We start from the raw sequence: 24,612 nt of genomic DNA, 5'->3' as shown, positions 1-24,612 counted from the left end.
ACAAGGTGCATTGAAGCTGTTCTGGCTTGTGGGGGCCCAATGCACTATTAAGATGCTTTATGTTGGTGTTTCATTTATTTTGGCAGTTACTTGTATATACACATAAATCAGACAGCTGACTCCCACCGTCTTCAGAGGGAACTTGTCAATAAAGTTGGTTGAAATGTGAAGCATGTTATTTTAGGTCACCTGTATGCTGAGACCAGGAAGACAGTGGGGATTCTGGATCTGGGGGGAGGATCGACTCAAATCACTTTTCTTCCTAAATCCAAGGTTAGTGTCCATTTGTACAAGTTGATTCATTTTCAATATTGTGTTTCTGTATTGTGTTGATACAGTTTTTATTGGAATGGTAATAACATTTATTGATTTATTTTTCCTGTGCAGAAAACCATTGGAAGTTCTCCTGATGACTACATTGCCAGAATTGACATGTTAAACTCGACATATGAACTCTACACTCACAGGTATACAATCTATATCCACTGATGCAGCAAGTATAAACAGTAATATTTCTTCGTAACAAATCCGTAAGGTAGGTATTTGTAAAACTGCTACCCAAGTAAGATTGATTGATTTAATTGACAGCTACCTGGGTAATGGACTGATGGCAGCTAGACTGGCAGCCCTAGGAGCACTGGGGGCAGAAGGTACAGGGATTACATATTTTACATATCATCATCAGCATGTTATCTCCATTTAGACAATATAGGTTTCAGAACATGTATCAAATGTTTACTTTGCCATGTTATTCATAGACCCCCATACATTATTTTCTCACTTTACACTCCAGGGTTAGAGTGGAGAGTGTTCAAAAGCTCCTGCCTGCCTAAGAAGTTCAGAGAGGAGTGGAGCTTTGGAGGACTCACCTACATAGTCAGTGGGATACCTGATGGTGAGAGTCAGCCAACTCACTATATCTGCTAGAAGTACAGTGAAATATGTGCCATAGTAGATCAGCCTTGGAACAGTTCTTTGGATGGTAACACAAAACATAGCATGCTGAGGTACCTCTCAACGTGTCCTCTATGCAGGGTGGTAGGGTTTACCTGAGTTTGCTCATCGGGATATTAGGTCTCGGTTGCTGTTGAGCAGTTTGTCACAAATGTGTGTGAAAAGTGCTATACACATGCATTTCATTGATTGATTGGAAAGGTCATAATAGTATCCTGTTTCTGTCCCAGGTTATGTGGGATACAAGCTGTGTTACCAGGAAGTGCTGAAGGTGGTAAAGGGAATAGTTCACCAGCCCTATGAGTTGAAAGACACCAGTGTGTTCTACGCTTTCTCCTATTACTTTGACCGAGCCGTGGATGCAGGCCTTATTGGTGAGAGGAAACGCAGACACTATGACTTACACACAATACTTCAAGCGAGCAGTGGACTTTTCAGTGAGAGAGGACACACACACACACACAGTTAGTATAATTACTCACTGCTAGAATTAGATTTATTCACCTCCTCCCTCTCGACAGGGAAAAATTACTCATTGCTGAGGTGATTGACTCCAGTGTTTCCCCTAGGATTTCTTTCAGCAGCGGTGGAAAAGTTAGCGGGTTGGGGGTACATGGTAGTGGGTGGGGCCAATGCATGATTTTAGGGCAAATTTCCTGCAATTCTACACATTTTGCCATTGGGCAGAGTACATTTTACAGTTTTAAAAGCTCGTTTCCTGCAATTCTACAGGTTTTGTCATGAGGCTGAGAGACAAATTTCAGTTTGAAAAGTGATCATATTTAAAAATATATTGCGGCATTATATTTTCTACATACTTTCTGGTTTTAGTAGTTTAAGTTTACACTTAAAATATTTTACCATCCCCGAATATATATTTTTTGCATTGGTGGCAACCATTTTGCAACAGCGTGCTGCCGCTAAATACATTTACAGTTGAAGTCAGAAGTTTACATACACTTAGGTTGGAGTCATTAAAACTCGTTTTTCAACCACTCCACAAATTTCTTGTTAACAAACTATAGTTTTGGCAAGTCAGTTAGGACATCTACTTTGTGCATGACACAAGTAACTTTTCCAACAATTGTTTACAGACAGATTATTTCATTTATAATTCACTGTATCACAATTCCAGTGGGTCAGAAGTTTACAAAACACTAAGTTGACTGTGCCTTTAAACAGCTTGGAAAATTCCAGAAAATGATGTCATGGCTTTAGAAGCTTCTGATAGGCTAATTGACATCATTTGAGTCAATTGGAGGTGTACCTGTGGATGTATTCCCTACCTTCAAACTCAGTGTCTCTTTGCTTGACATCATGGGAAAATCAAAAGAAATCAGCCAAGACCTCCACAAGTCTGGTTCATCCTTGGGAGCAATTTCCAAACGTCTGAAGGTACCACGTTCATCTGTACAAACAATAGTACGCAAGTATAAACACCATGGGACCACGCAGCCGTCATACCGCTCAGGAAGGAGACGCATTCTGTCTCCTAGAGATGAACGTACTTTGGTGCGAAAAGTGCAAATCAATCCCAGAACAACAGCAAAGGACCTTGTGAAGATGCTGGAGGAAACAAGCACAAAAGTATCTATATCCACAGTAAAATTAGTCCTATCAACATAACCTGAAAGGCCGCTCAGCAAGGAAGAAGCCACTGCTCCAAAACCGTCATAAAAAAAGCCAGACTACAGTTTGCAACTGCACATGGGAACAAAGATTGTACTTTTTGGAGAAATGTCCTCTGGTCCGATGAAAGAGAAATAGAACTGTTTGGCCAAAATGACCATTATCTTTTGGAGTAAAAAGGGGGAGGCTTGCAAGCCGAAGAACACCATCCCAACCGTGAAGCACGGGGGTGGCAGCATCATGTTGTGGGGGTGCTTTGCTGCAGGAGGGACTGGTGCGCTTCACAAAATAGATGGCATCATGAGGATGGAAAATTATGTGGATATATTGAAGCAACATCTCAAGACATCAGTCAAGAAGTTAAAGCTTGGTCGCAAATGGGTCTTCCCAATGGACAATGACCCCAAGCATACTTCCAAAGTTGTGGCAAAATGGCTTAAGGACAACAAAGTCAAGGTATTGGAGTGGCCATCACAAAGCCCTGACCTCAATCCTATAGAAAATTTGTGGGCAGAGCTGAAAAAGCGTGTGAGCAAGGAGGCCTACAAACTTGACGCAGTTCCACCCGCTCGGTCAGGAGGAATGGGCCAAAATTCACCCAACTTATTGTGGGAAGCTTGTGGAAGGCTACCCAAAACATTTGACCCAATTTAAAGGCAATGCTACCAAATACAAATTGAGTGTTGTAAACTTCTGACCCACTGGGAATGTGATGAAAGAAATATAAGCCGAAATAAATCCTTCTCTACTATTATTCTGCCATTTCATTCTTAAAATAAAGTGGTGATCCTAACTGATCTAAGGCAGGGGATGTTTACTAGGATTAAATGTCAGGAATTGTGAAAAATTGAGTTTAAATGTATTTGGCTAAGGTGTATGTAAACTTCCAACTTCAACTGTAGGGGAAACACTGGACTCAGTGGTGCGTTATAGATGTGGAGTTATTACAGTGGTGTCCTTGGTTCTCGACTCATCAGTGAGTGAGATGAAAGGTTGCAGGCCCAATTGTTAGTATGATGGAGATGTACTGTGTAGCTCTGCTGTCATTATGAATGATAGTGTGATAAGTGTTTCTTTCTGATGGAAAGGTTAACGACACCCATCGCTCCTCTCTTTCAGACAGGACCCAAGGAGGAATGCTGGAGGTCAGGGACTTCAAGAAGAGAGCTAAAGAGGGTGAGAACCAGATAAGCCTGAATCATGATATGCATAGCAATGGATTTATCATTACTATTTAGTGGGAGACTTGCTTCTCTGCCCAGTGCACTTCAGACATGCTGTGCATGGCAATGTATTATACCCATATCAGACTTACTGCGCTGTGTGCTGGAGAAGTCTCATTGGTTGAAAGTGTCTTCCTCTCCTCTTTCCTTTACTGCACTGATCTGGAAACTGATGTGTTTTTTATTCCAGTGTGTAACAAGATGTCTAAGTACCATCTGATCAGCCCCTTCCTGTGTATGGACATGACCTACATCACCTGTCTGCTCAAAGACGGCTTTGGCTTCAAGGAGAACACTGTACTGCAGGTGAGACAGTAAAGCCGTAATGCACAATAGTCCTTTTTGACAAGTCAGTAAAGCAAAACAACACTTTTTAAAAGACAGGATCAGTTCAATTTTTTTTATTTTATTTAAATAAATACAAAAAGGCATGTTGAGTGATTTTGTGTGTTGTCTCTCTTCCCTAGCTGACTAAGAAAGTCAACAACGTGGAGACGAGCTGGGCTTTAGGTGCCACGTTCAACCACTTCCAGAACCTAAAGATCTACAGATAGACAAGGAGCCACAGATCTGGGTGGGCAGGAGGGGAAACCACTGGATTAGATGGTGCTCAAAAATAAATGGACTAAGGAATTCTTGTTGTTTTAAACTTAACAGCCTTTGTTCCTGCCTTGTAATGTCTTAAAAATATGCCTTGCATCTGACTTACTATTTGACTATCAAGATTTGACATTTCTGAGATAACATTACAACTATTTTGTTACCCAACACCTAAATGGTTGGTACTATACTTCAGTAGGTCTGTTGTTTTCATGTGACTAGCTGCTACTAGCTGCTATTTACATCTCTATTAAAGCACTGGGGGCTGTCGATGACTGAAACGCCACTGAGTTGTGTTACTGTATAAAGATGGATATTTTGACCATCTGTTTAATATCACTTGGGTGTGATCTTTATTTTCATTAAAAAATAAACTGGTATGAGTGTGCTTTGCAAAAATAGTGTGTTAAATTGTTCTACATGCAGCCCTCTGTACATCAAATCTTATTGTGCCTTAGTTCCAATAGCAGCTTGTGAGTTTGGAACTGATTTCAAAGTTTCCTTTCTATTAATGGACGGAGTACATTGCTGTGGAGCATATTTAATGTCATTTTCAAATAGTCTTATGTCAGCTATTGACTTGATTAATTTATGTGAATTAAGCTAAAAGCACCAGCCTTAATATTGTTTTACAAAAGGAATATCACTGCATGTTAACCTTATCTGCTCTCAGGTGAGCTTACACAATTGATTTAGTACGATTCACAATGACAAATCCAGGTAGCTATACATGTACTTTCTTTTAATAAAACTCATGATTTGTATATCTGTCTTATTTCTTTGGAAAGTCACCTGATAATTCGTTGTATTTATAAACTACAGAAAAAGTCTGTACAGTTCTAGAACATTTCATACTGTCTTTCTCAAAATAAAACCCTTAGTAGCTAATTACAGATATCTACAGGGCTAAAAGTGAAGGATGCATCTATGTACAGAGAGCTTTGCCTCAAATGCCTGAGATTTGCCCAACAGACTCGACTACAACAGGGCCACCACATCCTCTGGGTATGTGTGGCTTGCCGTTGTCATGGTGACCAGGTCATGGGGTTGAGAGAGAACAACCACCGAGTCTGCCGAGCCTAGAAAGAAGGCGGAAAGGAAGAGGAGGGAAGGCATTAAATAACTAACATAGTCATAGGCTGTTCCCCTGGTTTTGGACAAGAATATAACAGCGTCGCTAACTGTTAAAGAGTATTAGGGTTTTGCATTTGTGACGGATTGTATGACAAGGTGTGTGAGTGTGTTTACCTTGGGCTCGCAGCATGGCATGGTGGACGTTAATTGGATCAACCCCTGTAGTCATGGTGACCATGGTGTCGCCGGGCGACCCGTCAGCCTCCAGTAAACTGCTGTGTGTCAAAGCCTCACCTGTCAATAATACACAGGGGACATACTGTACATTACAGGTATGTTTGTGTGTCATATCGAACATTCCAGATGGAAAACAACGGGCTGGTTCCACACGCGCGCACACACACACACACTCCAAGGCTGCGGCTGAATTAGGTGTGTTTGTGCTGGGTTGGAACTGGAAGAAAGAACGCTCGTAACCAGGCTTGGCGACCACTGTCCTAGTTCGTGTGTGTTACCCGTTTCTCTGCCCTCGTTCCCCAGAGCCTCCTCTCCATGTCTCTTCCTCATGTGAACGTTCCTGCTACCGCTCTGAGAGAACGTCTTCCCACAGATCCCACACTGGTGGGGTTTTTCTCCTGGAACACGATAGACACAGTAACACATCAGTCAGTGGTTGCATCTTAAATGGAACTCCATTCAGTGCACTACCTTTGCACATAAGGCCATAAGGCTCTGGTCAAAAGGAGTGCACTATATAGGGAATTAGGGTGTCATGAGAGACAACCAGTGACACACACTGAAGCTAAAGTTGTGTGTTCGTAAACAGTAGGAACTCGATTTCCACATATTCAGTTGACATAGATAAACGAAGCTAACTGTTGTAATTTCACTATATATAGAATGAAAAGCTGAAACTGGCGTGTTGTTCTCACCTGAGTGTACGAGCATATGTTTGCGTAGACTGGAGTACTCAGCGAAGGACCGACCACAACCATCTGCTTCACACAAGAAGGGCTTCTCCCCTGCAGACAACACACACACCAATTAATGATCACGTTTCACTCACACACACACACACACACACACACACACACACACACACACACACTTTTAAGGCTTCTCACCTGTAGACAACATACACTGTTAGCACTGAGGCAGTGTGCCCTAGTAGGAAGACCACTTTGTGCAGCTCACCCTGCACTCAGGTCCAATGTAAATAACATGAGTAAGTCTACTTCTGATAAGCTTCCCAGTAAAGCATTAAAGACAATCAAGCAACTCAGAAGTGCTAAAAAATAGCGCATATTAACACATGCAGCCTTAGAAGCAAGGTCCATGAAGTCAATAACTTGCTTGTTACAGATGACATTCATATTCTGACTATCTCTGAAACTCACTTAGATAATACCTTTGATGATTCAGTGGTAGCAATACATGGTTATAACATTTACCGAAAAGGGGCGGTTTTGCAGTACAGGAACCACATTCCTGTAAAGCTTAGAGACGATCTAATGTTAAATACTGTTTAAGTATTATGGCTACAGGTTCATCTGCCTCACCTAAAGCCCATTCTTGTGGGAAGCTGCTATAGACCACCAAGTGCTAACAGTCAGAATCTGGGTAATGTGTGTGAAATGCTTGATAATGTATGTGATATCAACAGAGAAGTATATTTTCTGGGTGATTTAAATATTGACTAGCTATCATCAAGCTGCCCACTCAAGAAAAAGCTTCAAACTGTAACCAGCGCCTGCAACCCGATTCAGGTTATCAGTCAGCCTACCAGGGTAGTAACAAACAGCACAGGAATGAAATCATCCACTTGTATTGATCACATCTTTACTAACGCTGCAGATATTTGCTTTGAAGCAGTATCCAAATCCATAGGATGTAGTGATCACAATATAATAGCCATATCTAGGAAAACCAAAGCTCCAAAGACTGGGCCTAATATAGTGTATAAAGAGGTCATACAATAACTTTTGTAGTGATTCATATGTTGATGATGTAAAGAATATTTGCTGGTCTGTGGTGTGTAATGAGGAGCAACCAGAAGCTGCACTTGACACATGAAATTACTTATTCCAATCACTAATAAGCATGCACCCATTAAGAAAATGACTAAAAACTGTTAAATCCCCTTGGATTGATGAGGAATTGAAAAATTGCCTGGTTGAGAGGGATGAGGCAAACGGTCTGGCAAATAAGTCTGGCAGCCCAACTGATTGGCAAACGTACTGCAAATTAAGAAATCATGTAACTAAACAAAAATACAAATAAAATATACTATGAAACAAAGATCAATTATATAAAGAACGATAATAAAAAGCTTTGGGGAACAATAGATACATTTTTGGGGAAAAAAAGCCAACTCAGCTCCATCTTTCATTGAATCAGCTGGCTCATTCATCACAAAACCAACTGATATTTCCAACTACTTTAATTATTTTTTTCATTGGCAAGATTAGAAAACTTAGGGATGACATGCCAGCAACAAATGCTGACACTACACATCCAAGTATATCAGACCAAATTATGAAAAACAAGAATTGTACTTTTGAATTCCGTAAAGTCAGTGTGGAAGAGGTGAAAAAAAATGTTGTCTAGCAACATTGACAAGCCACCGGGGTCTGACAATCTGGATGGAAAATTACTGAGGATAATAGCAGACGATATTGCCACTCCTATTTGACACATCTTCAAATTAAGCCAACTAGATAGTGTGTGACCTCAGGCCTGGAGGGAAGCGAAAGTCCTTCTACTACCCAATAATAGTAAAGCCCCCTTTACTGGCTCAAATAGCCGACCAATCAGGCTGTTACCAACCCTTAGTAAACTTCTGGAAAAAAATAGTCCCCAAAGTCCAGAACAGACTATGGGAGGCGCACAGTACTACATAGAGCCATGACTACATGGAACTCTATTCCACATCAAGTAACTGACGCAAGCAGAAAAATTAGATTTAAAAAACAGAAAAAACACCTTATGGAACAGCGGGGACTGTGAAGCAACACAAATATAGGCAGACACATGCATACACACACGATAACATACGCACTATACACACACATGAATTTAGTACTGTACATATGTGGTAGTGGTGGAGTGTGTTGTGAAAACTGTGAATGTATTGTAATGTTTTTTAAATCGTATAAACTGCCTTAATTTTGCTGGGCCCCAGGAAGAGTAGCTGCTGCCAAGGCAGCAGCTAATGGGGATCCCTAATAAATACAAATACAATGATTACACTTTTTTTTCTCAGACCAAGCATTATACCATTCTCTCCCACACAAACAAACTTATCACATATCCTCCCACAGCACTGAAAACAGCACTGAAAACACATAATACACATTTAGTTTACTTCAATGCCCTACTACTGGATACAGAGCAGACTAAAAGAGATGTCCTTCCTGTGTATGTGCACTTGAGCTCTAGCGCTGTGTACCTGTGTGTGTGTGTGTGTGTGTGTGTGTGTGTGTGTGTGTGTGTGTGTGTGTTTCTGACTGTCCCCACCTGTGTGTGTGCGTTTGTGGTTCTTGAGGTTTCCTGCGGTGGTGAACTTCTTGCCACAGTTTTTCTCCTTGCAGATGAAGGGCTTGTCGCCATTGTGAGTTCTCATGTGGACCTGCAGACGCTGCAGCACGTAGAAACTCTTCCCACAGCCCTCTGCCCCACACCGGAACGTGCGGTCGTTCCTGACACACACACGAACACAGACGTATATGAACATTTGAGGTGATATTTGAGAATATGGAGAATATGATGTGTGCGTGTGTGTATACCTGTGTGTTTTGAGGTGGTATTTGAGGTGAGCAGGCCAGGTGAAGGTTCTGTAGCAGCCCTCAAAGGAGCAGCGGAGGATCTGTTTAGACGATAGCGTACGATTGGGCCTCGCCGGTTGTTCTCTCTTCGCCCCCTCCGATAGGAAGCTGGGCAGGTGGTCACCTAGACAACAAAAGCAGAAATGGGATGTGATACCATATACTGATGTCTTCCTGTGCATTATAGTGCATAGGAAGAGTAGCTGCTGCTTTTGCAGCGGCTAATGGGGATCCTAATACATACCAAATACCCAGTATCAGCTAAAGTATCAGTATCAGCTATAACACTTGCTCTTCAGTGGCCAGTTGGTGACAGTAAACTAGGGCTGACCCCATTTAGTCAACAGGTCGATTGTTTGGTTAACAGGCTGTTGGTCTACCGAGGTTTCTTTAGTCGAGCAGTCACAATTTAATTTTTTTCATGGTGCACAAGACAACTCTGATTCACACCTGTCTCGTGGACTAATCAATTGCGGAAGCCACAGAGATGGCACAGCCCATCACTCTAAAATGTGATACTGAAATTGTATATGGTTGGTTATATTAGGAAAAAATAATGGTGCACTGTAATATCATTTTATAACAACTGCGCTTTCTCCCTCGTTGGATATGGTCGCTGTCCGCGGTTCTGAAACAATCTTCAGTGCACTGTAGAATTGGTGCCTTTCCCCGTGTTGCTATGTGCATAACAGCAAAATTAACCAGCATATTGGGATTGAGAACAATGCGGCGGAGGCAGCAGCAGCAGAAACGGCCCTTTCCTTTAAGCCCTATTGGGACTGGATTAGTTTTACTGGGGAGGGGAATGTAATTACGTGTACAAGCACAAAACACCACATCTGTCATTTTAGTCCTGTACGAATCTGCCATGTCAGTAATTTGTACATGGCAAGAGAGTAACAACTCCAGCCAGAATAACCTACTGTTTTTTGGCGATAATACAAGTCCGGTGCGAATCGACATCTCTGTGTTTTGAGAGAAATGTCTGTTCGACAGGGGTTGCACAAGGTTTGAGAAGAAAACAATAAGTGATTCGATAAATTTAACAAAGTGCTGCGCATAGCCTATATATGAAGGGCCTCCATGTATCAATGTTTACAGTGAATGCTGTTGTTCATATGTTTTGTGCTTTGAATATTGCCAAATGCATTAGTAACAAATATTGCGGATATTTAATGTAACTGACCTAAACGTTTGTAGTTCACTTTCACATCCATAGCCTTAAAACGCATCTCAAGTGCAAGTGCACTGTTTAGCTCACATTTGAAGGCGGGGGGCATTTAGGACGTTTACTGCAGAATGCTAAAATATCCTAATGATTTTGATCACATTTTGTCAATTCAAAAATTATGGAGACACTATATCAAAGCTGGTTTGGTATGGTTTAGAAACTTGTGAACCAAGTTGGAGTTATCAGTGTGGTCCTATTACCGCCTGGAGGTGTTGAACTATCATCACGCCAAGTTAAAACCTCCAGGCTTAATCACAACTGTCAATTTATTGGAAAAAAATAATAACGGGGCAGTTTGGAAAAAAAATAATCCTGTCTGAGTCATCCTCCGGAAAAACGAACATTCTGGGGTAATAATTACGTAAACAACTTTCTCTAGTAATACTAGTCCCGTGAGAATTCTTTATTTTGTACCAATTTTCTACATTGTAGAACTATAGTGAAGACATCAAAAATATGAAATAACATATGGAATCATGTAGTAACTAAAACAAAGCGTTAAACAAATCAAAATATATAGTTGAAGTCGGAAGTTTACATACACTTAGGTTGGAGTCATTAAAACTTGTTTTTCAACCATTCCACAAATTTCTTGTTAACAAACTATAGTTTAGGCAAGTCGAATAGGACATCTACTTTGTGCATGACACAAGCCTTTTTTCCAACAATTGTTTACAGACAGATTATTTCACTTATAATTCACTGTATCACAATTCCAGTGGGTCAGAAGATCACATACACGAAATTGACTGTGCCTTTAAACAGCTTGGAAAATTCCAGAAAAGGATGTCAATGCTTTAGAAGCTTCTGATAGGCTAATTGACATCATTTGAGTCAATTGGAGGTGTACCTGTGGATGTATTTCAAGGCCTACCTTCAAACTCAGTGCCTCTTTGCTTGACATCATGGGAAAATCAAAAGAAATCAGCCAAGACCTCCACAAGTCTGGTTCATCCTTGGGAGTAATTTCCAAAACGCCTGAAGTTACCATGTTCATCTGTACAAACAATAGTACGCAAGTATAAACACCATGGGACCACACAGCCGTCATACCGCTCAGGAAGGAGAAGCGTTCTGTCTCCTAGAGATGAATGCACTTTGGTGTGAGAAGTGCAAATCAATCCCAGAACAACAGCAAAGGACCTTGTGAAGATGCTGGAGGAAACGGGTGCAAAAGTATCTATAGCCACAGTAAAATTAGTCCTATCGACATAACCTGAAAGGCCGCTCAGCAAGGAAGAAGCCACTGCTCCAAAACCGTCATAAAAAAAAGCCAGACTACAGTTTGCAACAGCACATGGGGAAAAATATCGTACTTTTAGGAGAAATGTCCTCTGGTCCGATGAAGAAAAATAGAACTGTTTGGCCATAATGACCATCGTTATCTTTGGAGTAAAAAGGGGGAGGCTTGCAAGCCGAAGAACACCATCCCAACCGTGAAGCACGGGGGTGGCAGCATCATGTTGTGGGGGTGCTTTGATGCAGGAGGGACTGGTGCACTTCAGAAAATAAATGGCATCATGAGGATGGAAAATTATGTGGATATATTGAAGCAACATCTCAAGACATCAGTCAAGAAGTTAAAGCTTGGTCGCAAATGGGTCTTCCCAATGGACATTGACCCCAAGCATACTTCCAAAGTTATGGCAAAATGGCTTAAGGACAACAAAGTCAAGGGATTGGAGTGGCCATCACAAAGCCTTGACCTCAATCCTATAGAAAATTTGTGGGCAGAGCTGAAAAAGCGTGTGTGAGCAAGGAGGCCTACAAACTTGACACAGTTACACCAGCTCTGTCAGGAGGAATGGGCCAAAATTCACCCAACTTATTGTAGGAAGCTTGTGGAAGGCTACCCGAAACATTTGATCCAAGTTAAACAACTTAAAGGCAATGCTACCAAATACTAATTGAGTGCATGTAAACTTCTGACCCACTGGGAATGTGATGAAAGAAATAAAAGCTGAAATAAATCACTCTACACTATTATTCTGCCATTTCACATTCTTAAAATAAAGTGGTGATCCTAACTGATCTAAGACAGGGAATGTTTACTAGGATTAAATATCAGGAATTGTGAAAAACTGAGTTTAAATGTATTTGGCTAAGGTGTATGTAAACTTCCGACTTCAACTGCATTTTATATTTTAGATTCTTCAAAGTAGCCACCCTTTGCCTGGATGACAGCTTTGCACATTATTGGCATTCTCTCAACCAACTTCACCTGGAATGCTTTTCCAACAGTTTTGAAAGAGTTCCCACATATGCTGAGCACTTGTTGGCTGCTTTTCCTCCACTCTGCGGTCCAACTCATCCCAAACAGTCTCAATTGGGTTGAAGTCAGGTGACTGTGGAGGTCAAGTTATCTGATGCAGCACTCCATCACTCTCCTTCTTGGTCAAATAGCCCTTACACAGCATGGAGGTGTGTTGGGTCATTGTCCTGTTGAAAAACAAATGATAGTACCACTAAGCGCCAACCAGATGGGATGGCGTATTGCTGCAGAATGTTGTGGTAGCCATGCTGATTAAGTGTGCCTTGGATTCTAAATAAATCACTGACAGTGTTACCAGCAAAGCACCCCCACACCATCACACCTCCATGCTTCACGGTGGGAACCACACATGCGGAGATCATTTGTTCACCTACGCTGCGTCTCACAAAGACAAGGCAGTTGGAACTAAATATCTTACATTTGGACTAGGACCAAAGGACAGATTTCAACCGGTCTAATATCCATTGCTTATGTTTCTTGGCCCAAGCAAGTATCTTATTATTAGTGTCCTTGAGTAGTGGTTTATTTGCAGCAATTCGACCATGAAGTGCCTGATTCATGCAGTTTCCTCTGAACAGTTGATGTTGAGATGTCTGTTAATTGAACTATGTGAAGCATTTATTTGGGCTACAATTTCTGAGGCTGGTAACTCTAACGAACGTATCCTCTGCAGCAGAGGTAACTCTGGGTCTTCCTTTCCTGTGGCAGTCCTCATGAGAGCCAGTTTCATCATAGCGCTTGATGTTTTTTGCGACTGCACTTGAAGAAACTTTTAAAGTTCTTGAAATTTTCCGGATTGACTGACATGTCATTTCTCTTTGCTTATTTGAGCCGTTCTTGCCATAATATGGACTTCGTCTTTTACCAAATAGCACTATCTTCTGTATTCCACCCCTACCTTGTCACAGCACAACTATTGGCTCAAATGCATTAAGAAGGAAAGACATTCCACAAATTAACAAGACACACCTCTTAATTGAAATGCATTCCAGGTGACTACCTCATGAAGCTGGTTAAAACAATGCCAAGAGTGTGCAAAGCTGTTATTAAGTCAAAGGGTGGCTCCTTTGAAGAATCTCAAATATAAAACATGTTTTGATTTGTTTAACACTTTTTTGGTTACTACATGATTCCATATGTGTTATTTCATAGTGTTGATGTCTTCACTGTTATTCTACCATGCAGAAAATAGTAAAAATAAAGAAAAACCCTGGAATGAGTAGGTGTGTCCAAACTTTTCATTGGTACTGTATATCTTCAGAAATAAGAAGGATCTTGCTTCAGTTGCCTCTGAGTGATTTTTTAATAACCTATTGAGCACCAAGCCACATTCTTTTCGTTATAACAGACTGGTATGGGGCCTCCCGAGTGGTGCAGCGGTCTAAGGCACTGTATTGCAGTGCTAGAGGAGTCACTACAGATCAGGGTTAGATCCTGGGCCGTGTCATAGCTGGCCGTGACACCCATTTAAAAAAAAAAAAAAATACAGTTATTTTACCAGGTAAGTTGACTGAGAACACATTCTCATTTACAGCAACGACCTGTGGAATAGTTTCAGGGGAGAGGAGGGGGATGGATGAGCCAATTGTAAGCTGGGGATGATTAGATGCGGCGCACAATTGGCCCAGCGTCGTCCGGTTAGGGGAGGGTTTGGCCGGCTGGGATGTCCTTGTCCCATCGCGCTCTAGTGACTCCATGTGGCGGCCGGGCATATGCAAGCTGACTTCGCTCGCCAGCTGTATGGCGTTTCCTCCGACACATTGGTGCGGCTGGCTTCCGGGTTAAGCGGGCAGTGTGTCAAGAAGCAGTTCGACTTGGCGGGGTCATGTTCCCGGAGGACGCATGGCTCTCGACCTTCACCTCTCCCGAGTCCAACGGGAGATGCAGCAATGGGACAAGGCTGTAAAAAAATACCAATTGGATATCATGAAATTGGGGGAGAAAAAAACTACTTTGTGTTGTTTACACTGTTCCAAACAACCAGAAAAGTATTATTGTAATCTAACAGCACCTGTTTGTCATACACAATATACACGCAGATCTCGCTCCTATACCTTCCTTTTTCTAGATCTCCTTCTTATTACAATTATTATTATGATTATCATTATAATAAGTAACGTCGTTATCATTAATAGGCTTAGTATCGTAGCCTTGTATAACCACTATCGAGAATTTCTAAGCAAACAGCTGGAGGCAGGGCTTTCTCCTATAGAACTCCATTTTTATGGAATAGTCTGCCTACCCATGTGAGACGCAGACTCAGTCTCAACCTTTAAGTCTTTACTGAAGACACATCTCTTCAGTAGGTCCTATGATTAACTGTAGTCTGGCCCAGGGGTGTGAAGGTGAACGGAAAGGCTGGAGCAACGAACCGCCCTTGCTGTCTCTGCCTGGCCGGTTTCCCCTCTTTCCACTGGGATTCTCTGCCTCTACCCCTATTACGGGGGCTGAGTCACTGGCTTACTGGTGTTCTTCCATGCCGTCCATGGGAGGGGTGCGTCACTTGAGTGGGTTGAGTCATTGTGCCGTGGCGGAGATCTTTGTGGGCTATACTCGGCCTTGTCCCGGGATGGTATGTTGGTGGTTGGAGATATCCCTCCAGTGGTGTGGAGGCTGTGCTTTGGCAAAGTGGGTGGGGTTATATCCTACCTTTTGGCCCTGTCCGGGGATTTCATCGGATGGGGCCACAGTGTCTCCTGACCCCTCCTGTCTCAGCCTTCAGTATTTATGCTGCAGTAGTTTATGTGTCGGGGCGCTAGGGTCAGTCTGTCACATCTGGAGTATTTATCTTGTCTTTTCCAGTGTCCTGTGTGAATTTAAATATGCTCTCTCTTATTCTCCCTTTCTTTCTTTCTCTCTCTCGGAGGACCTGAGCCCTAGGACCATGCCTCAGGACTACCTGGCTTGATGACTCCTTGCTGTCCCCAGTTCACCTGGCCGTGCTGCTGCTCCAGTTCCAACTGTTCTGCCTGCAGCTATGGAACCCTGACCTGTTCACCGGACGTGCTACCTGTCCCAGACCTGCTGTTTTCAACTCTCTAGAGACAGCAGGAGCGGTAGAGATACTCTCAATGATCGGCTATGAAAAGCCAACTGACATTTACTCCTGAGGTGCTGACCTGTGGCACCCTCGACAACTACTGTGATTATTATTATTTGACCCTGCTGGTCATTTATGAACATTTGAACATCTTGGCCATGTTCTGTTATAATCTCCACCCGGCACAGCCAGAAGAGGACTGGCTACCCCTCATAGCCTGGTTCCTCTCTAGGTTTTGGCCTTTCTAGGGAGTTTTTCCTAGCCACCGTGCTTCTACACCTGCATTGCTTGCTGTTTGGGGTTTTAAGCTGGGTTTCTGTACAGCACTTTGAGATATCAGCTGATGTAAGAAGGGCTATATAAATAAATGTGATTTGATAGGCCTAAGAAAGCTTCCTATTTTGGCTTAATACCCTAACCTACTTAGGCCTACTGTATATTTTAATTAATGGGCTACTGTATCAACAAATCATTTATTAATTCATGCCATCACACAGCATATGAGACATTCATGCTTTGAAATGCAATCAAGCATTTTAGTTTTAAAGTTAAATAACAAAGGGAGCTTTGAATAATTAGCCTAAACAATAAATAAACTGCAATTCACGAAGGCATGTAACTGTTTTTCGTCTGCTGTAATAATGGCTTTAAATGTCTTGTTTTTCGTTAGAACAGACTCTATGGTCCATTTATTTACTGAATGTTGTTTACACTGTTCCAAAAATGCTCAGAAAAAAATTATATTGTAATCTTACAGCAACTTTTTGGCACACTGGCAACGCTTCCTCCTATACCCTCTTTATTCTGGATCTCCAGTAGCTTCCGCAACCAAGTCAAATGTATTCCACACATCTAACCTATCCTTTCCCTCCTGAGCAACCAGTAAACATTCGCCCGCTGAGTTTCTTTTCACATCTTCCGTATCCATTTTGCTGTCGACATTACCGTGTTCGGAGTTTGTTATAACCAGTATATTGATGTGATTATGATAGGATATTGGTCAGGCCCTATTAGTTACATGCATGCGCTTCTTACATGTTTCATGTAAAGAGAGCAAGCGTTGAGGGAATAGGAGATGCTTGACAGTCAGAAACAAGTAAGAACCTAAATGGCTGTAATGATGTTGCAGCTTCAGCAGGGACAGCGCAATAAACACTTGCTGTGGTGCCTTTTCGATGCAGCAGGGAGGAGAGCGAGACAACGTGCGCCAGTCACATGGGCACTCACTGTCATTTTTGTTAACACAGTGTGACCATCGGGCTCTTTCCTGGGCCATTTGTGTGTCTTAATTATTGAATCAGACATATGTAGCTGGTTTTATTCAAACAGATAGGGTGTGTCTATATATGGAAAAACAAGTTTAAACATTTCAACCAATCTAATGGTCGAAAGAACAGGACAACTCTTGGCCGACCAATAATTTTTTGTTGTTGTCAGGGACAGCCCTACAGTAAACCATCATTAAAGTCAACCCACCACCATAAAAACCCTTCAAAAGAAGAAGTGACATTACTGTTGGTGCCATTCCCAGCCCTGGCGTCCTGGCTAGCCTTGGCATCTTTAGCCAGCTGTGCCCGCGTGGCTGCGATGAGGCTGTCGTGCGCCAGCTCCTGTACCCGCAGGTACCAGGGGGCAGTGCCATCCACGCCACAGTCCCCGGACGAGATCACCTCTTCTTCCTCCTCCTCTGCACCATCTGCTGAGAAGATTAGGGGCTCAGAGGAGGCTGCTAGACCTGGGAGAAGAGGGAGGGAGGGGAGGGATGGAGGGCGGAGAGGGAGGGTGGAGGGGGAGAGAGAGTTTGTCAGGGCATGATGAAGTGTCCTTGTCACGTTATCTCAGTCCTACAATGTAAACAAAACAAGGTCATAAGAGAATAATTGTGATCATTTGCCAGACAGAGACAGAGCATGGCAAAGAGAGCATCCAGAGATGAGATAACACTTGTCAGTGCATTTGCATGACATTTCAAAGCTGCTTTGTCACACCACAGTACAGATAACAGTTAAATACAGCATTTCAAAACTAGGGATGGCCACGGTTATTCTAATACCCAAACGGACGTTACTATTCGATTACTTGTGTGAATTCATTTTGTTGTTGTTGTAGTATAGGCCTATTTTAACAATGAAAGGCATTGTCTAAATGAAATTAAAATATCCATGTGACATTGTTACATACAAGGATATACCATGACATCTGAAATTCTTAATTTAATAAAACAAACCTTTGAATGTAGTTATTATGACATGTGCCCTATAAATAAATAAAAAACATACCGGTAGCCTTCATGTGTGTAGCCAGGTGTTTTTGTCAGCCTATCAAAGCGCCACTACAGTCAAAGAAGACCCATGTGCAGTAAATAAAGTGAGAGATGCAATGCAAAATGGAATTAAAATTAAGGAATTAAAAGTTAGCTAAATACAAATGAGCAGACAGTAGGCTACAATGAGCAACCATCAGGTAGGCTGTTAAATCTGAATGGACTCGTTGGTTTTTGTAGACAAGCTCAGGGAGCGCGGCAAATGCTGCCTCACTTAACATAGCTAACAAGTTTCTCTTCTCAGATTTGATGCAGTCAGGCGCTGTATGGCCCTCGGTTTGGAAGAACTTGACTGGCCTGCACAGAGCCCTGACCTCAACCACATTAGGGATGAATTGGAACTTCGACTGCGAGCCAGGCCTAATCGCCCAACATCAGTGCCCGACCTCACTAATGCTCTTGTGGCTGAATGGAAGCAGGTCCCTGCAGCAACATTCCAACATCTAGTGGAAAGCCTTCCCAGAAGAATGGAGGCTGTTAGGGAAGCAAAGTGGGGGGGACCAACTCCATATTAGTGCCCATGATTTTGGAATGAGATGTTCGACTATGTCCACATACTTTTGGCCATGTAATGTAATCAAAAGTTTAGCATTTGTCCCATACTCCTAGCACACAATGACTACATCAAGCTTGTGACTCTACAAACTCGGATGCATTTGCAGTTAGTTTTGGGTTATCTAAATACTGATACTGGTCACTATTACTCTTGTTTAAATGTATATATTGCCATAAGTGTTTATATATTCCAGCTTCCAGTCACTTTTCAACCCTGTTTACATGTACAATTGAAGTTGGAAGTTTACATACACTTAGGTTGGAGTCATTAAAACTCATTTCTTGTTACTTCTAGGCTGGACTACTGCAATGCTCTACTTTCCGGCTACCCGGATAAAGCACTAAATAAACTTCAGTTAGTGCTAAATACGGCTGCTAGAATCCTGACTAGAACCAAAAAATTTGATCATATTACTCCAGTGCTAGCCTCCCTACACTGGCTTCCTGTTAAGGCAAGGGCTGATTTCAAGGTTTCACTGCTAACCTACAAAGCATTACATGGGCTTGCTCCTACCCATCTTTCCGATTTGGTCCTGCCGTACATACCTACACGTACGCAGGCCTCCTAATTGTCCCTAGAATTTCTAAGCAAACGGCTGGAGGTAGGGCTTTCTCCTATAGAGCTCCATTCTTATGGAATGGTCTGCCTACCAATGTGAGAGACGCAGACTCAGTCTCAACCTTTAAGTCTTTACTGAAGACTTATCTCTTCAGTAGGTCCTATGATTAAGTATAGTCTGGCCCAGGAGTGTGAAGGTGAACGGAAAGGCTGGAGCAACGAACCGCCCTTGCTGTCTCTGCCTTGCCGGTTCCCCTCTTTCCACTGGGATTCTCTGCCTCTAACCCTTTTACAGGGGCTGAGTCACTGGCCTACTGATGTTCTTCCATGCCGTCCATGGGAGGGGTGCGTCACTTGAGTGGGTTGAGTCACTGACGTGGTCTTCCTGTCTGGGTTGGCGCCCCCCTTGGGTTGTGCCATGGCGGAGATCGTTGTGGGCTATACTTGGCCTTGTCTTAGGACGGTAAGTTGGTGGCTGGAGACATCCCTCTAGTGGTGTGGGGGCTGTGCTTTGGCAAAGTGGGTGGGGTTATATCCTGCCTGTTTGGCCCTGTCCGGGGGTATCATCGGATGGGGCCACAGTGTCTTCTGATCCCTCCTGTCTCAGCCTCCAGTATTTATGCTGCAGTAGTTTATGTGTCGGGGGGCTAGGGTCAGTCTGTTACATCTGGAGTATTTCTCTTGTCTTATCCGGTGTCCTGTGTGTATTTAAATATGCTCTCTCTAATTCTCTCTTTCTGTCTTTCTCTCGGAGGACCTGAGCCCTAGGACCATGCCTCAGGACTACCTGGTATGATGACTCCTTGCTGTCCCCAGTCCACCTGGCCGTGCTGCTGCTCCAGTTTCAACTGTTCTGCCTGCGGCTATGGAACCCTGACCTGTTCACCGGACGTGCTTGTTGCACCCTCGACAACTACTATGATTATTATTATTTGACCATGCTGGTCATTTATGAACATTTTAACATTTTGACCATGTTCTGTTATAATAACCACCCTGCACAGCCAGAGGAGGACTGGCCACCCCTCATAGCCTGGTTCCTCTCTAGGTTTCTTCCTAGGTTTTTGGCCTTTCTAGGGAGTTTTTCCTAGGGAGTTTTTCCTAGCCACCGTGCTTCTTTCACATGCTTTGCTTGCTGTTTGGGGTTTTAGGCTGGGTTTCTGTACAGCACTTTGAGAATATCAGCTGATGTACGAAGGGCTATATAAATAAATTTGATTTGATTTGATTTTGATTTCTCAACCACTCCACAAATTTCTTGTTAACAAACTATAGTTTTGGCAAGTCGGTTAGGACATCTACTTTGTGCATGACACAAGTCATTTTTCCAACAATTGTTTACAGAGATTATTTCACTTATAATTCACTGTATCACAATTCCAGTGGGTCAGAAGATTGCATACACTAAGTTGACTGTGCCTTTAAACAGCTTGGAAAATTCCAGAAAATGATATCATGGCTTAAGAAGCTTCTGATAGGCTAATTGACATCATTTGAGTCAATTGGAGGTGTACCTGTGGATGTATTTCAAGGCTTACCTTCAAACTCAGTGCCTCTTTGCTTGACATCATGGGAAAATCAAAAGAAAATCAGCCAAGACCTCAGAAATACAATTGTAGACATCCACAAGTCTGGTTCATCATAGGGAGCAATTTCCAAACGCCTGAAGGTACCACGTTCATCTGTGGCAACAATAGTACGCAAGTATAAACACCATGGGACCACGCAGCCGTCATACTGCTCAGGAAGGAGACGCGTTCGGTCTCCTAGAGATTAACTTACTTTGGTGCGAAAAGTGCAAATCAATCCCAGAACAACAGCAAAGGACCTTGTGAAGATGCTGGAGGAAACAGGTACAAAAGTATCTATACCCACAGTAAAACAAGTCCTATATCGACATAACCTGAAAGGCCGCTCAGCAAGGAAGAAGCCACTGCTCCAAAACCGCCATAAAAAAGCCAGACTACGGTTTGCAACTGCACATGGGGACAAACATCGTACGTTTTGGAGAAATGTCCTCTGGTCTGATGAAACAAAAATAGAACTGTTTGGCCATAATGACCATCGTTATGTTTAGAGGAAAAAGGGGGAGGCTTGTAACCCGAAGAACACCATCCCAACCGTGAAGCACGGGAGTGGCAGCATCATGTTATGGGGGTGCTTTGCTGCAGGAGGGACTGGTACACTTCACAAAATAGATGGCATCATGAGGATAGAAAATTATGTGGATATATTGAAGCATCATCTCAAGACATCAGTCAGGAAGTTAAAGCTTGGTCGCAAATGGGTCTTCCAAATGGACAATGACCCCAAGCATACTTCCAAAGTTGTGGAAAAATGGCTTAAGGACAACAAAGTCAAGGTATTGGAGTGGCCATCACAAAGCCGTGACCTCAATCCTATAGACAATTTGTGGGCAGAACTGAAAAAGCGTGTGTGAGCAAGGAGGCCTACAAACCTGACTCAGTTACACCCACTCTGTCAGGAGGAATGGACCAAAATTCACCCAACTTATTGTGGGAAGCTTGTGGAAGGCTACCCAAAACATTTGACCCAATTTAAAGGCAATGCTACCAAATACAAATTGAGTGTATGTAAACTTCTGACCCACTGGGAATGTGATGAAAGAAAAGCTGAAATAAATCCTTCTCTAATATTATTCTGACATTTCACATAGGAAATGAATGATGACTGGAGTAATTCTCTTTCTATGTGAGTAGATGATGAGTGAGAAAGTCACAGATTTACAGATTTAAATCTGTTACAGATTTAAACCAGAGACTTTTTGGTTACGGGCCCAACACTCAACCTCTAGGCTACATCATTCATCATGATTATCCCACAATCATAGTGACATCCACATTTATGTAGAAGTGTTCACAAACATCTTCTATAATAAAAGTGACTCCAAAATGACACGAAACATTATTCACCTGTCACTTCCTATTGGACAAAACATAATCTGAAACACAACCAAAATAAGATGTAAATGCATCCAACAAGTGTGTAGAGTCGCAAGCCTGATGTAATAATTGCATTAGAAATATGGGACCAAATACTACATTTGACTACTTTAATACACTATAAGTGAAATTTGTCCAAGTACTTAGGTCAGCTCCCACTTAGCACAGTCAAAGCTCTTTTCTGTCTTGGCACCCCAATGGTGGAACCAGCTTCCCCATGATGCTAAGACAGCAGAGTCCATGCCCATACCCAACAATGTCTGAAACCCTACCTCTTCAAAGAGTATCAACATCTCATGTTCACCTTACAGCACCACATGCAGGCATGCCCTGGAAGAAAAGGGGGCTGTCTATATAGAAATATGGTGATAGAAGTGGGGTTTTTTTTTATGCCTGGGGCCTGCGTCTCCATACCTTTGGCGAGGTTCAGTAGGACATAGGAGGTGCTCTCTGACCGTTGCAGGTCATGGAGGACGGGAGGGGGGCTGGGGGGCATGTGAGGGCTGCGGGGGTGGTGGTGCACCACCATGGGGCTCCGCTCTGCAATCCCAAACTCTGAACGGGACGGAGACCTTGCTGACACATGGCTGAGACCACCCTCTGAGGAATAAAGTAACAGATTACATTAGTGGACTGGTTAGTTGCCTGAGGACCAATGATAGAGCAGGTTCATAGAGAGATTTAGTCCAAGTGGGAGTATATAATACGAAAAACACAAGGTCTTTTTATGGTAGATTGTCTATGATGAGTCAGTCATTCTCTTCGATAGCTGTCTCATGCTATCTGTCTGACCTGTCAGACCCAGCTGTGTGCACAGGGAGCTGTCTGTGGGAGCCAGCAGGGGAAGGCAGACGTGTTTGGGCTCCGAGTCCTCCAGACCCTGCCCCAGAGGTATGGATGCGTTCTGGACAAACTGAACCAGCAGCTGCAGAAGCAGAGGGGGAAGTGAGGCAGAGAGAATCTATCAAACTGTTTTGTAGCTAAGGGTGGATCTATAAGTGCAAATGGAAGACTCCAAATAAATACAGCCATGCATTCACGTTGGCAGGTGAATAGTGTGTTGTTACCTCAGGTTTGGAGTCAAGCTCATCTGACAGCATGGATTACGCCTTGAGAGATCTGTTGGGATAAATCAAACTATGCATTAAACTGAGGAGGAATTTTCATCCTTACACAAACTTATTGTACTTTACTGTCCATTACTTACCCCCAAAATGAGCTTTTAAGTGAGATGTCCTATTAGGGTTGGGGTGAGAATGATCATCTCGGTTTCATCAGTTTCCAATGCTTTCCATTCATGAAGTCGTCATAAACCTAAATAGATTATATAAACCTCTTTGGTTGAATGACTTGTTGAAACTAGCAACCAACATCTCAACAAAGGTGCGTGCTGGATACAACGTCTATTAGTTAACTGAGCTGTTTGTACGTAAACTCACTATGAATCACAACAAGCTTTGCATAATCTTTGAAAGCTAACTAGTTAGCCGGCTAACTAGCACAGTCTCTATGTTTAGCTAATGCAACATCAATAATGTTGGTTGGCTGCATAGCAAGCTACCACCACCACCAGCACAGCAGCTACTGTTTCTCCAAACAGAATATAGCTATGTTACCAATTATGATAGATTACCGTTGTGTTACTTACTGGTCAACACTAAATCCACAGAGTTTCTAAACACAGAGACGCAACATCGCGAGACTTCCGGGAACGCTTGCGAAACAGACCAAACAGACCAGGCCGAGGTTTGGAGAGTTGAGAAACGTGAGAAGTAAAAAAAAAAAAATCCTTAGTTGGTCATTTTCTCGAAATCTAAAGGAACAACCTAGATTCGAGATAATGTTTTAAGTATTTCAACATATCATTACTCCACCTTCCTGAAAGTGACAAACTGACAAGTTTTCCTTTTCGTCAAAAAAACACTATATCGAAGGAGTGCCTTTGATTTAACAGCCTGCACTTGGAAATTCCGCACGAGACGACCGTTAGACACGATGACGTAAAACTGCGCATGAGCAGCTAGCAATCATCGCCTACAACCGTGATCTGGGATTTCTATTGGCTAAGCAGTTTCTGGCTCTCTTCACACTGTACGGAATTTTTCCATTCCCATTGCAGCTTAAAAAAATTAAGTGTATCGAAAACTGTGGCTATTTTAACGTTAGCCGGTGAGTTTGTTAACATTGCAGTTAATAGCTTGCTAGCTTCTTATGCCAAAACAAAGCTTCTCAACAGTCAATCTACGTCGCACATCTACACTATAATCAAAACATTAAGACAAAACATGAATTACTAAAGATTAATGTAAACGTTTTACCTTGTTTTCTTAATTGTACATCAAATAAATGTACCAGCCAACCCAAT

At 42.5% G+C, this 24,612-nt stretch overlaps 2 protein-coding genes across 8 annotated transcripts in view; one reads left to right on the top strand and one right to left on the bottom strand.

The window, feature by feature from the left end:
• Positions 1 to 5,170, top strand: part of LOC106571572 (ectonucleoside triphosphate diphosphohydrolase 5) — a 15,914-nt gene extending 10,744 nt beyond the window's left edge. For all 6 annotated transcript variants that reach the window (XM_014144793.2, XM_014144789.2, XM_014144792.2 and 3 more), the window contains 8 exons: positions 185 to 273; positions 388 to 467; positions 589 to 650; positions 794 to 895; positions 1,185 to 1,328; positions 3,703 to 3,759; positions 3,997 to 4,112; positions 4,274 to 5,170. In XM_014144793.2, the coding sequence (XP_014000268.1) occupies positions 185 to 273; positions 388 to 467; positions 589 to 650; positions 794 to 895; positions 1,185 to 1,328; positions 3,703 to 3,759; positions 3,997 to 4,112; positions 4,274 to 4,360 (737 nt within the window). In that variant the 3' untranslated portion in view covers positions 4,361 to 5,170. The remainder of the gene's footprint in view (positions 1 to 184; positions 274 to 387; positions 468 to 588; positions 651 to 793; positions 896 to 1,184; positions 1,329 to 3,702; positions 3,760 to 3,996; positions 4,113 to 4,273) is intronic.
• Positions 4,193 to 24,612, bottom strand: znf410 (zinc finger protein 410). 2 transcript variants are annotated; one of them, NM_001173730.1, is given in 12 exon segments: positions 4,193 to 5,485; positions 5,655 to 5,774; positions 5,996 to 6,115; positions 6,413 to 6,502; positions 8,997 to 9,178; positions 9,266 to 9,428; positions 17,361 to 17,582; positions 22,662 to 22,847; positions 23,040 to 23,172; positions 23,315 to 23,366; positions 23,455 to 23,561; positions 24,566 to 24,612. In NM_001173730.1, coding segments are annotated over 10 exon segments (1,350 nt in total). In that variant the 5' UTR covers positions 23,348 to 23,366; positions 23,455 to 23,561; positions 24,566 to 24,612; the 3' UTR covers positions 4,193 to 5,384.

The sequence above is a fragment of the Salmo salar genome, chromosome ssa15 (assembly GCF_905237065.1).
Source record: "Salmo salar chromosome ssa15, Ssal_v3.1, whole genome shotgun sequence".
Lineage (NCBI taxonomy): Eukaryota > Metazoa > Chordata > Actinopteri > Salmoniformes > Salmonidae > Salmo > Salmo salar.
This window is presented reverse-complemented; position numbering and strand designations above follow the sequence as displayed.

Bases quoted from the DNA above. Each gene is read 5' to 3' on its own strand.
- znf410 (XM_014144717.2), bottom strand. From the start codon at position 23,347: ATGCTGTCAGATGAGCTTGACTCCAAACCTGAG. The intron at 9,179-9,265 runs GTATACACACAC...TGTGTGTGTCAG, and splicing joins TACCACCTCAAAACACACAG to GAACGACCGCACGTTCCGGT. The intron at 5,775-5,995 runs GTAACACACACG...TATTATTGACAG, and splicing joins GAACGAGGGCAGAGAAACGG to GTGAGGCTTTGACACACAGC.